The 13,231-nt window shown below is 48.4% G+C and overlaps 1 protein-coding gene across 3 annotated transcripts in view; it reads right to left on the bottom strand.

Annotated features, from left to right (window-relative positions):
* The window catches only part of FRMD3 (FERM domain containing 3), a 295,847-nt gene that overhangs the window by 64,547 nt on the left and 218,069 nt on the right, over positions 1–13,231 (bottom strand). For all 3 annotated transcript variants that reach the window (XM_044391132.3, XM_026518786.4, XM_057305659.1), the window contains exons 10-12: positions 11,894–11,982; positions 1,487–1,561; positions 1,111–1,179 (exon numbers count right to left, since the gene is read on the bottom strand). In XM_044391132.3, the coding sequence (XP_044247067.2) occupies positions 1,111–1,179; positions 1,487–1,561; positions 11,894–11,982 (233 nt within the window). The remainder of the gene's footprint in view (positions 1–1,110; positions 1,180–1,486; positions 1,562–11,893; positions 11,983–13,231) is intronic.

Raw genomic sequence — 13,231 nt, forward strand, 5'->3', positions numbered from 1 at the left:
AGAGAGGTGCCGTCTGGATGCCGTGCCGGGTTGGCTCAGCCACACTTCCAAGAGACCCAGCAACCCAGGGAATAAGGTAAGAGGCACCCTGCTCACTGGGTCATGCTGTAAATAGAGGAGACTGGGCAAATAGGAGCACAAGGGAGACTCCTCCAAGTCCAAAGAAGGGCAAGGAAGGAACACTGGTTGCACCAGTGTGTGGGAGCCTCCTAAAAAAACATAACTTAGGATGATCTTGCCTTCAAGAAGGGGAATGTCATGATGCGAACATACAGCTTTAGGTATTTAGCATGTTTGAGGTTTAGGGTGTGCAATGATCTATGTGTCGTGGTGATATAAAGTCCAACGTGACCAAGAGAATATTTAATTCCTCAGAACGGCACATAGCCACGTTATGAAGATGCGGACTCTTGAACCACCAACGACGATGTTCCTCATTCCTCTGAGTGACCTTTGGTTTATTTGACAGAGACAGCCAGAGAGAGAGGGAACACAAGCAGCGGGAGTGGGAGAGGAAGAAGCAGGCTCCCAGCGGAGGAGCCTGATGTGGGGCTCGATCCCAGAACGCCAGGATCACTCCCTGAGCCGAAGGCAGATGCTTAACGACTGCGCCACCCCGGCACCCCTCTGAGTGACCTTTGGGAGTGAGGAGCCCCAGGAGAGACGAGCACCCCCTGCCTTCCTCGTGTGAAATAGTCTAAGAGAAGCTGGGCCAGTGGGTACTGGCCACGTCTGATGAACAGAGGCAGGAACAGAGAGCAGTTCTAAGAGGACAGGACGACAGACTCGGCCAGAAGATGACACCGCTGTGCGTCACACACACTGTTCATGTGACTCTCCAGGCCCAACCAAGCCAATGACTCCCCACAGAGCAAGCAACTCAAAACAGAGTCGGGCCACACTCACGCCATGGCCCTGTCAGGTCTGTCCCTGGGAGATTTCCAGGACAGCAAGAGGGACGTGCCTGGAAACAGACATGCCCACACTGACACAGGTAAAGGCAGCTGGGGCCCTTACGCCCCCTCCTGTTATAGATAATTTGGCAAAGCAAGCTTGAAATCCTTCTGTCCATCCCAGAAGCCTCCCAGAGCCCAGGACGACCCTGCTTACCTGTGTACCTCTGGAGGCTCCCTCTGGATTTTAGAGCTGGCCTCCACCACCTCTTTGGCAACTTTACCACTGTAAAAGAAAAACACAACATGTGTGCACGCACACTCAGAGCAGAAGGGGAGGGGTGTGCACGTGTATTTTTTTAACTTCACAATGGCCTGATCCACTCTAGAAATCCATACCTTCTCTTCCTCCATCAGAGAAGTTACTATGGAATTTGAGGGGGACCCATGACTGTCAGACATGAGTGGAATGAAAAAGGAGGACCAAAACAGGCATACGAACCAAAGCACACTGATTTATAAGCAAAATATTCAAAAAGTAAATGGGTGCCCCCACCCCAACCCACCATCAAAATGGAACCACAGGTACCCACCTATATCGAAATCTACTTCCTTTAAAAAATATCTTGCTGCTTGACACGGTCTTGATCTGACTGGATTTTGCATACCTTAAGAAGAAGCAAAACAGAGGTGGTAGTGACATTGTCAAGCCCGAGTGAGACAGGCTATAAAATGTGGTGACTGGATATTTTTTACTATAAGAAATATATGCTATTAGAAGATTGCACACATGCCCACACACCTGAAAGAGAAGTTTCACCAAAAAATACTTTCTTTCACTATGTGTATTACATTCTGCTCTTTTTTTTTTTTTAAGTAGGCTCCATGCCCGACATGGGGCTTGAACTCAAGACCTTGAGATCAAGAGTCACGTGCTCTACCAACTGAGCCAGCCAGGTGCCCCTCTTTCTGTTCCTTCTAAATGCTGGGGAGGGCCCACACGTTTAGTTTCAGAATTGGTTATTGGGTCACGACCTGCAGAAAGGACCAGGCAACGGTGACAATCAAAAGGGATTCTTCCCCAATTTCCACTTGAAAGATATGGAGAAGATGGATTGTGCCGGGGTGGGGGGGGGCGGTTCTCATCTGTGGTTGAACCAACACTGCAGGAGAAGACAGCTTCCCAGTGACATGGATCACTCACCATGTCACAGAGAAGCCACCTACCGTGTCCTGCCCGAAAGAGACCACAGGGCTCATGTCACCAGAGACACGGTCACTGGCTTAAGTATTCTCCAGTGAGGTCACCATGGCCCAGTGCCCTTTAAAGGAACCCAGGCTGGGAGACGACTAAGACACACGCGGAACAAGAAACCCAGCCAAGCACTGATTCAGCTGCTCTGAGCGCCCCCGTAACCACGATCAAAACCACAGCACTCTGGAAAACAACGGAAACGTGGGCTGCGTGCAGGCCCCACACAGGGCACTAAATGGCCGGGACTGCTGGGGATGCCTCTTGGCAATCACTTTAGACCTCGTGCAACTAAACCCAAGTTAGGAAGAATGGTCTCCAAGAGTTCGGGACCATTTAAAATATTGAGAGTCACAAAATCTTAATAGAAAAACCACACAGAATGATATGTTGTATAGAATTCTGAGCGAAGGGGCGCCTGGGTGGCACAGCGGTTAAGCGTCTGCCTTCGGCTCAGGGCGTGATCCGGCGTTATGGGATCGAGCCCCACATCGGGCTCCTCCGCTGGAAGCCTGCTTCTTCCTCTCCCACTCCCCCTGCTTGTGTTCCCTCTCTCGCTGGCTATCTCTATCTCTGTCAAATAAATAAATAAAATCTTTAAAAAAAAAAAAAAAAGAATTCTGAGCGAAGACGTGCACATAGCCAGGGCTCTGGTTAGAAGTTTCCATGTAGGCAGCGATCCCCAACACTGGGCATCTCGAAGCTTTAGTTCCTTTGTTCAGCAATTGTCCACCAAATGCCGAGCCTGCTCCACACCCCCCCCCTGACTAAGTTCAGGGGCGACACATGGCCTCTGCATTCATGGAGTGTAAGGTCTAGAAGGGAAATGGATATTAATCTAAAAATCACATAGGTGAATAACTCTAAATTGCGGTGGGGGCCATGAAGGAAAAGATGCAATGAGAGCATGGGAGGGGGAGACTAATCCAGCCTGGGGGCCACGGGTCTGAGATCCGGGGATGGGCAGGTGGCAGGCAGGGTTCTGGGCGGAAGGCTCAGCGGGCACAGAGCCCAGAGAGCTCGAGCACTGGAGGAACTAAAAAGATCTGATGCCCACTTCCCTATGTTATTATTATTGTAATTACAAACCCACAAACATACATTTTCCCCCCTAATTTAGCATGGCCTGACCTTAAGCTGTCCTAGTTAAGGATTTTGGCCTCTGTCCTGGGAACCATGGCAATCCATAGGCACACTCTTTTGCAAAGAAGCCCCTTCTCCCCTTCCACTTCTGCAAATGGCCTGAGCCAACAGAGAAGGGCACTGGGGATAAATGAGGAGCAGGGAGACCGAGATGGTAGGAGAGGAGGTACAGGCCTTGGGGGAGGGGCACAGATTCCATTTCAAGGCAGGGCCTGAAGATGATGGCGTGGGAGCCCTTAAGGATGGGTGGGAGCATATGAGATCCACACCCGGGAGGCTCCAGGCACCCCAGACAAAATCCCCAGCCAGCCACGCTAACATGGGGCAGGAGTCCCACGTGCCCTCCTCTTCCAGCAAGGGCACGCCTGCTCCAGGCGCACCTGCCCCCGCCCCCCCCACACACACCCAGGGAGCTGTGAGCCCGACATGTTATCTACAGGGGCCTGAGAAAAGGGCCGTCTTCATCTCCTCCCCATCTTCTTGGCAGGGTTGCTGCTCCCAAGCCTCAGAGGTGGGAGGCAGAGAAACCTTTAAAGAAGCTTCTGTCTTTAGGGGCACCTGGGTGAGCGTCTGCCTTCGGCTCAGGTCATGATCCCAGGGTCCTGGGATGGAGCCCCGCACTGGGCTCCTTGCCCAGTGGAGAGCCTGCCTCTCCCTCTCCCTCTGCCTGCTTCTCCCCCTGCTTGTGCATCCACGAGCTCTCTGTCAAATACATAAATAAAATCTAAAAAAAAAAAAAAAAAAAGGCTTCTCTTTAAAATGTTTGTTATTACTGTTCTAGGTTTTAAAGATCCTTGGGGCAAAGTAGTCTGCTAAGATCAAGAGCCCTAATTGCGGTTTTTAGCCCGTGAAAGTAATGTAGCATGGTGCCAACTATACCTCAATAAAAACATTAATTAAAAAAGAAAAAGAGCCTTAATTGGAGTTTTCAAAGGCAACTCTGTGCCCAGGTTATATAGAAGATACCAGAAGCTCAAAGAGGTGTGGCAAGCCCAGCTGTTCTAGGGAGCCCCCTGTGGGGAGAGGAGGCGGCTGTGCTCTTCCCTGGGTGAGCCTCAGCTCCGCGCTTCCAGCTTTCAGAGAGAAGACACATTTCGCAGAGAAAGTGAACAGCCCGCCTGCTCAGGGTGTGAGGAGCGGAAACAGTGCTGGCTTCTTTGTGGCAGCTGATCGGCCTTGATGAACATCTGTGTCATGTCATTCGCTCAGAGACACTCGGCTGAGAGCGTGACCACCGATTCCCCACCCTTTCAAATGTGCAGACGGACGCCCCACCGTGTTTGGGTTGAGAGTTTAATGGAATTTTCACAGGGGAGCTGATTCGGAGAACTTGAGCAGCCCTGGGACATGGGAAGCACAGGAGGGATGGAGGAAGATGGTCAGGAGGAAAGGAAGGTCACCAGGTGATAGGACACACCTCCAGTTGTTCCCAAACCTGGCCATGTGGCAGCAGCATCTAGAACGAGGGTTAGAATGCCGGTGCCCAGGCTCCATCACTAGAGATTCTCATCCGGCAGGTCTGCCGTGGGTCCGGGAGTTTGTGTTTTTATCAAACACCCCGACTTCATTCCAAGGCAGCCCACTTGCCCCTGAGAACCTCTGAGTCCCCAAATTCTCCCTGAATGACCCAAGAGGTGGTGTTTTACCTGGAAGAGCAGAAGCCCAAAGCTCCTCCTACCTGCTCTTGGTCCTGCAACCTTGGTCAAGTCATGTAGCTTTTCCCAGCTCTCATTTCTCCATGAATTTTTTTAAGGGAGAGGGAGGGTATTACCATACTTAACTCATAGTGTTCTGAGGAGCGTTCAGTGAGCTCAAGTTATTTGAAAGCACCTGCTCATTATATGTTTCTCGCCCTCCCTAATATCACTCTCAAAACCTCTCCATTGACTTCTCATTCTTGAGCACCAAAGCCAGTCCTCTGGTTCATGGAGATTCTGGGGAACAATTTCACGCCTTGTGACAGCCAATGAGAGAACCTTTCTGCTCTAACTAGCTGACGGGCTCCGGTGCTCAGTTGACCAGGCTCTCACATCAACAATGAGCCCAGAGCAAACATCTACCCACTGCAGGCAACAAATGCACAACCTATCTGAACGGCAGTCCTCTCTCCTTCAGCCTTCTTCCCCGCCTGCCCTCTCCCCACCGCCACCTGCAACTCCCCATCAAAATCCCGGCACAGAAGCTACAGAAGACTCTTCTCAAACATCTGACCTACTATGGGCCTTGTACTATCCAAAGCATCTCAAACATATTCATTCATTTTATCTTCACAGCTCTCTCCTAAGAGGAAGCAATCCACCTTTTTATGTGAGGAAACTGAGGCACAGAGGGGTTAAGTCACATAACCATGGTAACACAATAGACCTGGGGGAACTGGGGGCACCTGGGTGGCTCAGTCAGTTAAGCGTCTGCCTTCAGCTCAGGTCATGATCTCCCGGTCCTGGGATCGAGCCCCATGTCAGGCTCCTTGCTCAGCAGGGAGCCTGCTTCTCCCTCTCCCTCTGCTGCTCACCCTGCTTGTGCTCTCTCTCCTCTCAATCTCTCTCTTTCTGCTAACTAAATAAAATCTTAAAAAAAAAAAAAAAAAAAGAACTGGTGGAACGGGGCTGCAAGTCCAGGTCTGTCTGTATTTTTAAAATAATGCATTAGCCATGCAGGTTCTGGTCTCAAAAAGCATCAGATTCACCTGAGACAAGTCTCAAAACACAAGTTTCTGCTTCAGTAAGTCTGGGGTGGAGCCCAAGAATCTGCATTTCTAGCAAGCTCCCAAGAGATGCTGATGCTGGTCGGAGGAACCTACTTAGAGAATCACTGGATTAGAGCATTTAAGCCTAGCCTGCACATGAGCACCACCTGGGAAAGATTTATTTCTACCAACATCTAGCTCCCTCACCCCAGATTCTTGTTTTTTTAAATGACAAATTTATTGAGACATAATCCACATACCATAAAGTTCACCCTTCTAGATTGCACACTTCAGTGGTCTTGACTATAATTCACAAAATTTTTTATGTTTATTTATTTTTAAAGATTTTATTTATTTATTTGACAGAGAGAGAGACAGCCAGCAAGAGAGGGAACACAAGCAGGGGGAGTGGGAGGAAGAAGCAGGCTCCCAGCGGAGGAGCCTGATGTGGGGCTTGATCCCAGAACGCCGCGATCACTCCCTGAGCCGAAGGCAGACGCTTAACAACTGTGCCACCCAGGCGCCCCAATAATTCACAAAATTTTTTAAAAATGAGAAAACATTTTCATCACCCAGGAAGAACCAACCTCCCATTACTCCCCTCATCTCCTCCACTCCCAATCCTAGACAAGCAGGAATCTACTGTCTCTCGATTTCTCTATTCTGGACATTTCATACAAATTGAAGCATACAATATGTGGCCTTTTGAGAAGGCTTTGGCTTCTTTTTACTTAGTGGAATGTCCACAGCTTGGTATGTTTTGAAAAGCTCCCCCGGGTGGTTCTCATGTGCAGTCAGCGCTGAGAACCACTAGTTTAGAACCTTGGGACTCAAAAGTGTAGACCAGGGGCCTGCAGCACAGCCTCACCAGCTTATTAGAAATATGGACTCTGGGGGTGCCAGGGTGGCTCAGTCAGTTAAGCATCAGGCTCTTGATGTCCGCTCAGGTCATGAGCTCGTGGGTCATGGGATTGAGCCCAACATCGCACTCCACACTCAGAAGGAGTCTGCTTGAGATGCTCTCCCTCTCCCTCTGCTCCTCCCCCTGCTTACACGCTCTCTCTCAAATTAAGGAAGGAAGGAAGGAAGGAAGGAAGGAAGGAAGGAAGGAAGGAAGGAAGGAAGGAAGAAAGAAAGAAAGAAAGAAAGAAAGAAAGAAAGAAAGAAAGAAAGAAAGAAAGAAAGAAAGAAAGAAAGAAAGAAAGAAAGAAAGAAAGAAAGAAAGAAATATGGACTCTGATGCCCCACCCCGATCTACTGAACCACACTCCACATTCTCGCGGGATCTCCGGGTCATTCACGTGCTCACTGAGGTGTGCGAGTCTCGCATGTAGGGAGCTCTCAGGGTCCTTTTCTACCGGATGTAATGCCGTTTCTCTGACACGATGTGCACCAGACTCTGGGTAAGAAATTTCTTAGGGACTGCCTTTATCCCCTCCAATAACTCCATACAAAGTTGAGGGTAAAGAGGGTCATTTGAGCCTCTACATTATCCCCAGTGCCCAGCACAGCACCTGGCATGAAACAGGTGTGACAGACTCATTGAACAGAAATTCTCCAAGCCACTGAAGCCTTCAGTGAATCTGTGTGCTTTCAGGGACCCCGCACTCTGGGGGTGGCAGCACCTAGAAACCACACGGCATAAAGGAAGCTCTGAAACGGTGACTGTCTGTGTCAGGGATCCCCTGGGGTTTGGAGGAGGAAGCAAAATCAGAGTTTCTGCACTGGGCTCCATTCCCAGCCAGCAGATCTCAGAGCCAAGGCTTTCAAACCTGATCGTGGCCCCGGGCCCACTGACGACCAACCGCACATTTCATGTGGTAAAAGCCCCACCAGGGAATTCCTAGGCATCAGCCACCGGGCCTCCCTGTTCCCATGGCAGGTGAAATAGACAAAGAAGGAGCAAACCGCCCCCAGCCCAGGAAACAAAATCAGGACCTTGCTCTGCCAGCCAAAACCATCACAATGCAGTGATGGGACAGAGCTAGAAACAGGCACGCGCCCCTGAGCTAAACAGAATCAGAACCCTTCAGAGTCCCAGCGACCAGGCTCTGTGACCAATGGGCACTCAAAAATCTTTAGTCATTAGTGGGGAGGGGGTTGTCATGGTCACTGCTGCACAGCTAAGCACTCCCCGGCAGGTGTTACCAATCACATTCCACGGATGAAAAACAAAGTTGGGGCTCAAAGTTCAAGTGCTTTGTTCCAGGCCACACTGCTAGGAAGTGACAGAGTCAAGACTCAAAGCCAAGCCTTTCACCTCCAAGGTCCTTGCTCGTGAACACGAGGCCACAGTGAGGCAAATGAATCACGCCTGAGTCCCTGTCCCCTCCATTCTATAAATGAGAAGGCTGAGGCCAGACTTGTCGGAGGTCACACAGCCTAGTCAGAACAGGTGGTATCTTTCTTTCTCCGTAAGGAACAGGGGTAGTTATGGAACAATGAAGGAACAAAAGGGTCCAAGAAAACTCAGATCAGTACAAATATCAGGGATTAGAGATCTTCATGAGAGAGGCGGGGTAGGCTGGCCTAACCAAAGCAGAGGTGCAAGGACTTTGGTCACCTCTGTACAGGAGGTCCCCAATGTATGATGGTTTGATTCATGGTATTTTTAACTTAAGATGAGTTTATCAGGGCATAGCTCCAACCTAAGTCAAGGAAGTCAAGGGAGATCTGTACAGTGCCACTCGTGACCACTAAACCCTCCAAGTCTCCAGAAGCATCCACAGAAGACTGGGAGGGAGTCCTCTGATATGCCTAGTTGGCCCATCAAATGATAGGATTATCACACTGACCTCTTTACTAGCTGCAAGCTAAGTTGTGTACCCTAAAATCTGCAAAACGAGTTCCCGGTTCACAGGTTTTTCTCCTTCTTCCCCCCCCTTTCAATTCTGTTTTTGTCTTTATTTGACGCTAGCAATCAATGGACTCCCTCACACGTGATAAAACAATGTGTGTGCAACAGAATGAATTAATGCCCTAAGTTATTCTTCGATGGAGATCTAGGAGTTCCCCTAAAGGATCTTCAAAGCCTTGCTAAAGTCCTCTCAAGTAGGGCTGACTCAGAAGCCTCCAAAGGTCTCCCTGCTGGGTGTTCTCCTCTCCTACTCCCGCCCCTTCTGCCACCTGTGGTCAGCAACCATCAACCATACCCTTTACTCCTCTGCTGCCCCCTTCACGATGGCTGAGCCCTCTGTCCGGACCCAAGAGCTCCTGGCCCCTCATCTCCTCCCTGTCTACTTCATGTACCCTCCACTCCAGCCTTGCGTGGCCGCTCACATTCCCCAACATCTTCCACTTTCCCGCCTTGGTCTGAAAGGGACTTCCACCTCCTGGCTCCCATGGGAGCAAGACTCACCCCAACTCCAGGATACCCTCCAGGATTTTATTTGTACTTCCCTTTTGGTCTCTACCATGAAATACAATTCTCCCGAGGATAGGAACCATGCCTTATCAATTGATCCAGGAAATATTTTTTGAATGCCTGGGGTCTCTGGCAAATACAATGATAAACAGACCCAGTTCCTTCCTTCAGAGAGATCTGATCTAGTATAGATATGTACATAAAAATCCATAATAAAATAAGTCACGATCCATCTTGTTTTGCTTTGTTTCAAAACTCCGTCTACCGGCTCCCTCATTTGTGAGAAAACATTCATTCAAAATGACTCAATGTCTCTAAATGATCCCTTGACAAGAACCAGATGATTTCATTAAAGGAGGAACAGAGACTTCCAAAAGCTCAGGCTCCAAAAATAGTTTGTCAGTGTATCAAAAAATTAAGTATAGAGTTACCCGATGATCTAAAAACTCCACTCCTAGGCATAAACCTAACAGAACTGTCCACAGAAAAACTTTTACATGAATATTCGTAGCAGCATTATTTATAATAGCTAAAAAGAGGGAACAATCCAAATGTCCATCGACTGGTGAGCGGATAAAATGTGGTCTATCCAAACAATGGATTATTATTCAGTCATGGAAAGAAATACTGATGCCTGCTACCACATGGTAACCTTGAAAACATGACCTTAAGTGAAAGAAGCCAGGCACAAAAGGCCACATAGTTTATGATTCTGTTTAGATGAAATGTCCAGAATGGGTGAATCCATAAACACGGAAAGTAAACCAGTGGTTGCCAAGGTCTGGGGAGAGGCGGGGAATGGGGAGTGACTGTTAATGGGTGCAAGGTTTCTTTTTGAGGGGATAAGAATGTCCTGGAATTGGATAGCAGTGACGGTTGCATGACTTTGTGAATGATACTAAAAACCACTGGCTGTATACTTTAAAAGGGTGATTTTTATGGTATATGATCTCATTTTTTCAAATAATTAAAAACAACAGCAAAATACACATAGGCTGCAACTGGAGACAGAACGTCAAACCCTCTGCCCCTCCCTCTCTCAGCTCTCGTGGGCAGCGACAGGCCCGGACATGGTTTCAGAGGCAATCAGGTGCCCTTATATACCAGTTCCCAAACACCCCACAGGACCCACTGATGCCTTGAGGTGAAGACGGTTGTGGGAAGGTCTTTTGACACATACCCTCACTCACTTTGGAGGTCATCTCAGCCAAGGGCTTTCAAACTATCCTCCTGATAGGATCTGCCCAGGACAAAGAGTTCTCCCAGGACACAAGACTCTCAATGCTGAGCCTGGGGAAGGCCGGGCAAATGCAGACAACTGGTCACCCGAGCTCCTGAGATGCAGTGAGCAACAGGTGAAGGGTCTTCAGTCCCCGAGTCCTCACCAACAACCACAGCTCCTCTATTTTTATCCTTTCTTACCTACTAGGTTTTGCCTACACTTGTTTGAGGAAAAGAGTTCTGTGGATAAAAAAGGATTTGAAAAAGATTGTCCAAGCCATCATTCTCCTGATCCTTGTCAGCCAAAGCCCAGGAGGTTCAGAGACTCAGCATTTTCAGAGACACAAGTCTAACGAGCACAGCAGAATTCAGTGTAGGGGTGAGAGCAAAGGCTGCCTGGATGAGCTCCAGGGGCCAGCTGATACCCTGGGCAGGGCTAGCCTGGGCTCCTGACTGTGTCCCTCACCACCACTCTCCCAATCAGCAGGTGTGTCTCAAAGAGAAGCTGGAACTCGGTGGGATGATCATAAATTTGAAGCTCTCTTGAAACCTGAGAGCTTTATGGATGATTTCTGAAGTCCTGTCCAGAACTGACTTTCCATGATGCGAGCCTCTGACCACATTCCACCCACAAGCCTTTGGCTCTCATCTCTGAATGCTGAAGGCTTCTTACTACAAACACCTGTGACTTTCTGCCAAAGCTTTCCTTCTCTGGTTGTGAGAGCACATTCAGCCCACACTCAGAGTAAGCCAGAGAGCATTAACTCTGCCCTCTAAAGTGGCCTTCAACCAAAATGAGTGGGGAGTTGGTAGACAAACAGCCCGGGCCCTTTGCTGGTCAGTGGGAGAACTCTGAGGCAAGTTCTACAGCCTGACAGAGTTCCCCAGCAGAGCTGCGCACAGCTGCCCTCAGGAATGACCTGATGGACGACATGCCCTATGTTGCTGGCTGCCCCACCTCCCTTCCCCACCCCCACCCCCACCGGTGTATCCAGAAACCATATCCCAAAGAAACTACTTGCACTCAACTCTTCTCAAGGTCTGCTTCTGAGTGGGGCACCCAACCAAAATCAGATTCTGTGATATGTTGAATGGAAATAGCAATGCAAAAAAAAAAAAAAAAAAAGCACCCATTGCAATTCTATGGGCATCACCCTGCGTGGAGCTCAGGCTTGGTTGGGAGTGACCCTGCACAATGCACCAAATTTACAATTCCCTTAAATATGATTTAAAAAAACTGAATTAAAAGAAATGGATATGCAGCTATTTGTAAAACATAAGTGGTTCCATGGATGCTGTTACAACCTATGATTAAATGAATAAAAGCTACGTACTTATAAAAGGCCTGGTTCTCCACCCCACACTTCCAAAGATGTTTGCAGGCAGCTGGTGTGGAAGTATGGAATGCCAACACGGCTTTTTTCTAATAAAAAAGACAAAACAAGAAAGGGCATGTGAAACAGAGTATTTACCAATTTGTACTCCCCCCACCTGCTGAACAGAGTAAAAGGAACTTAGGCATTGCTGTGGTCTTAAAAGGGCTGTTGAAATGGTGCCCCGCCTCCTTCACCCTTTGCAGACGTCCCAGATCTAGCTGGACCCTGTTTCTAACAAAAAACAGCCTCACAGTCAATCCTTCTCAACAACCCAGGAATCACCCGCCTCTCAATCACACTTGGGTTCCTTTAAAAACTTTGCCATGGCTGAGTAATCCATGCTTGATCTAAAGACTAGGCAAGAAAATCTGCAAACCTCCAGACCTAGCCCTGAGGTTCACAGTTTCCACGACGGCCTCCTCTCAAATGCCGTCCCTGATGAGCCCAAACTCCATCCGGCAGCTTCCTTGAGACTCCTGGGATGGATAGACTCTATTTATAAAACTCTCTCTTACACTGTTGGTGGGAATGCAAGTTGGTATGGCCACTTTGGAAAACAGTGTGGAGGTCCCTTAAAAAGTTAAAAATAGAGGTACCCAATGATCCAGCCATTGCACTACTGGGTATTTACCCCAAAGATACAGACGTAGTGAAGAGAAGGGCCATATGCACCCCAATGTTCATAGCAGCATTGTCCACAATAGCTAAATCATGGAAGGAGCCGAGATGCCCTTCAACAGATGACTGGCTTAAGAAGCTGTGGTCCATATATACAATGGAATATTACTCAGCCATCAGCAAGAACAATTACCCAACATTTGCAGCAACATGGACGGGACTGGAGAAGATTATGCGAAGTGAAATAAGTCAAGCAGAGAAAGACAATTATCATATGGTTTCACTCATTTATGGAACATAAGAAATAGGAAGATCGGTAGGAGAAGGAAGGGAAGAATGAAGGGGATGGTAATCAGAAGGGGGAATGAAGCATGAAAGACGATGGACTCTGAGAAACAAACTGAGGGCTTCAGAGGGGAGGGGGTGGGGGACTGGGATAGGCCGATGATGGGTAGTAAGGAGGGCACGTATTGCATGGTGCACTGGGTGTTATACGCAAACAATGAATCATGGAACTTTAAATCAAAAACTAGGGATGTACTCTATGGTGACTAACATAACATAATAAAAAATTGTTATTTAAAAAAAGCTGTTAATTCCAATAAATGTTGATGGAAATTTGAAAAAAAAACAAAACAAAACCAAAAAAACCCTCTTGCCAGCAGTGGTTGAATATCC

The sequence above is a fragment of the Ursus arctos genome, unplaced genomic scaffold (assembly GCF_023065955.2).
Source record: "Ursus arctos isolate Adak ecotype North America unplaced genomic scaffold, UrsArc2.0 scaffold_33, whole genome shotgun sequence".
NCBI lineage: Eukaryota > Metazoa > Chordata > Mammalia > Carnivora > Ursidae > Ursus > Ursus arctos.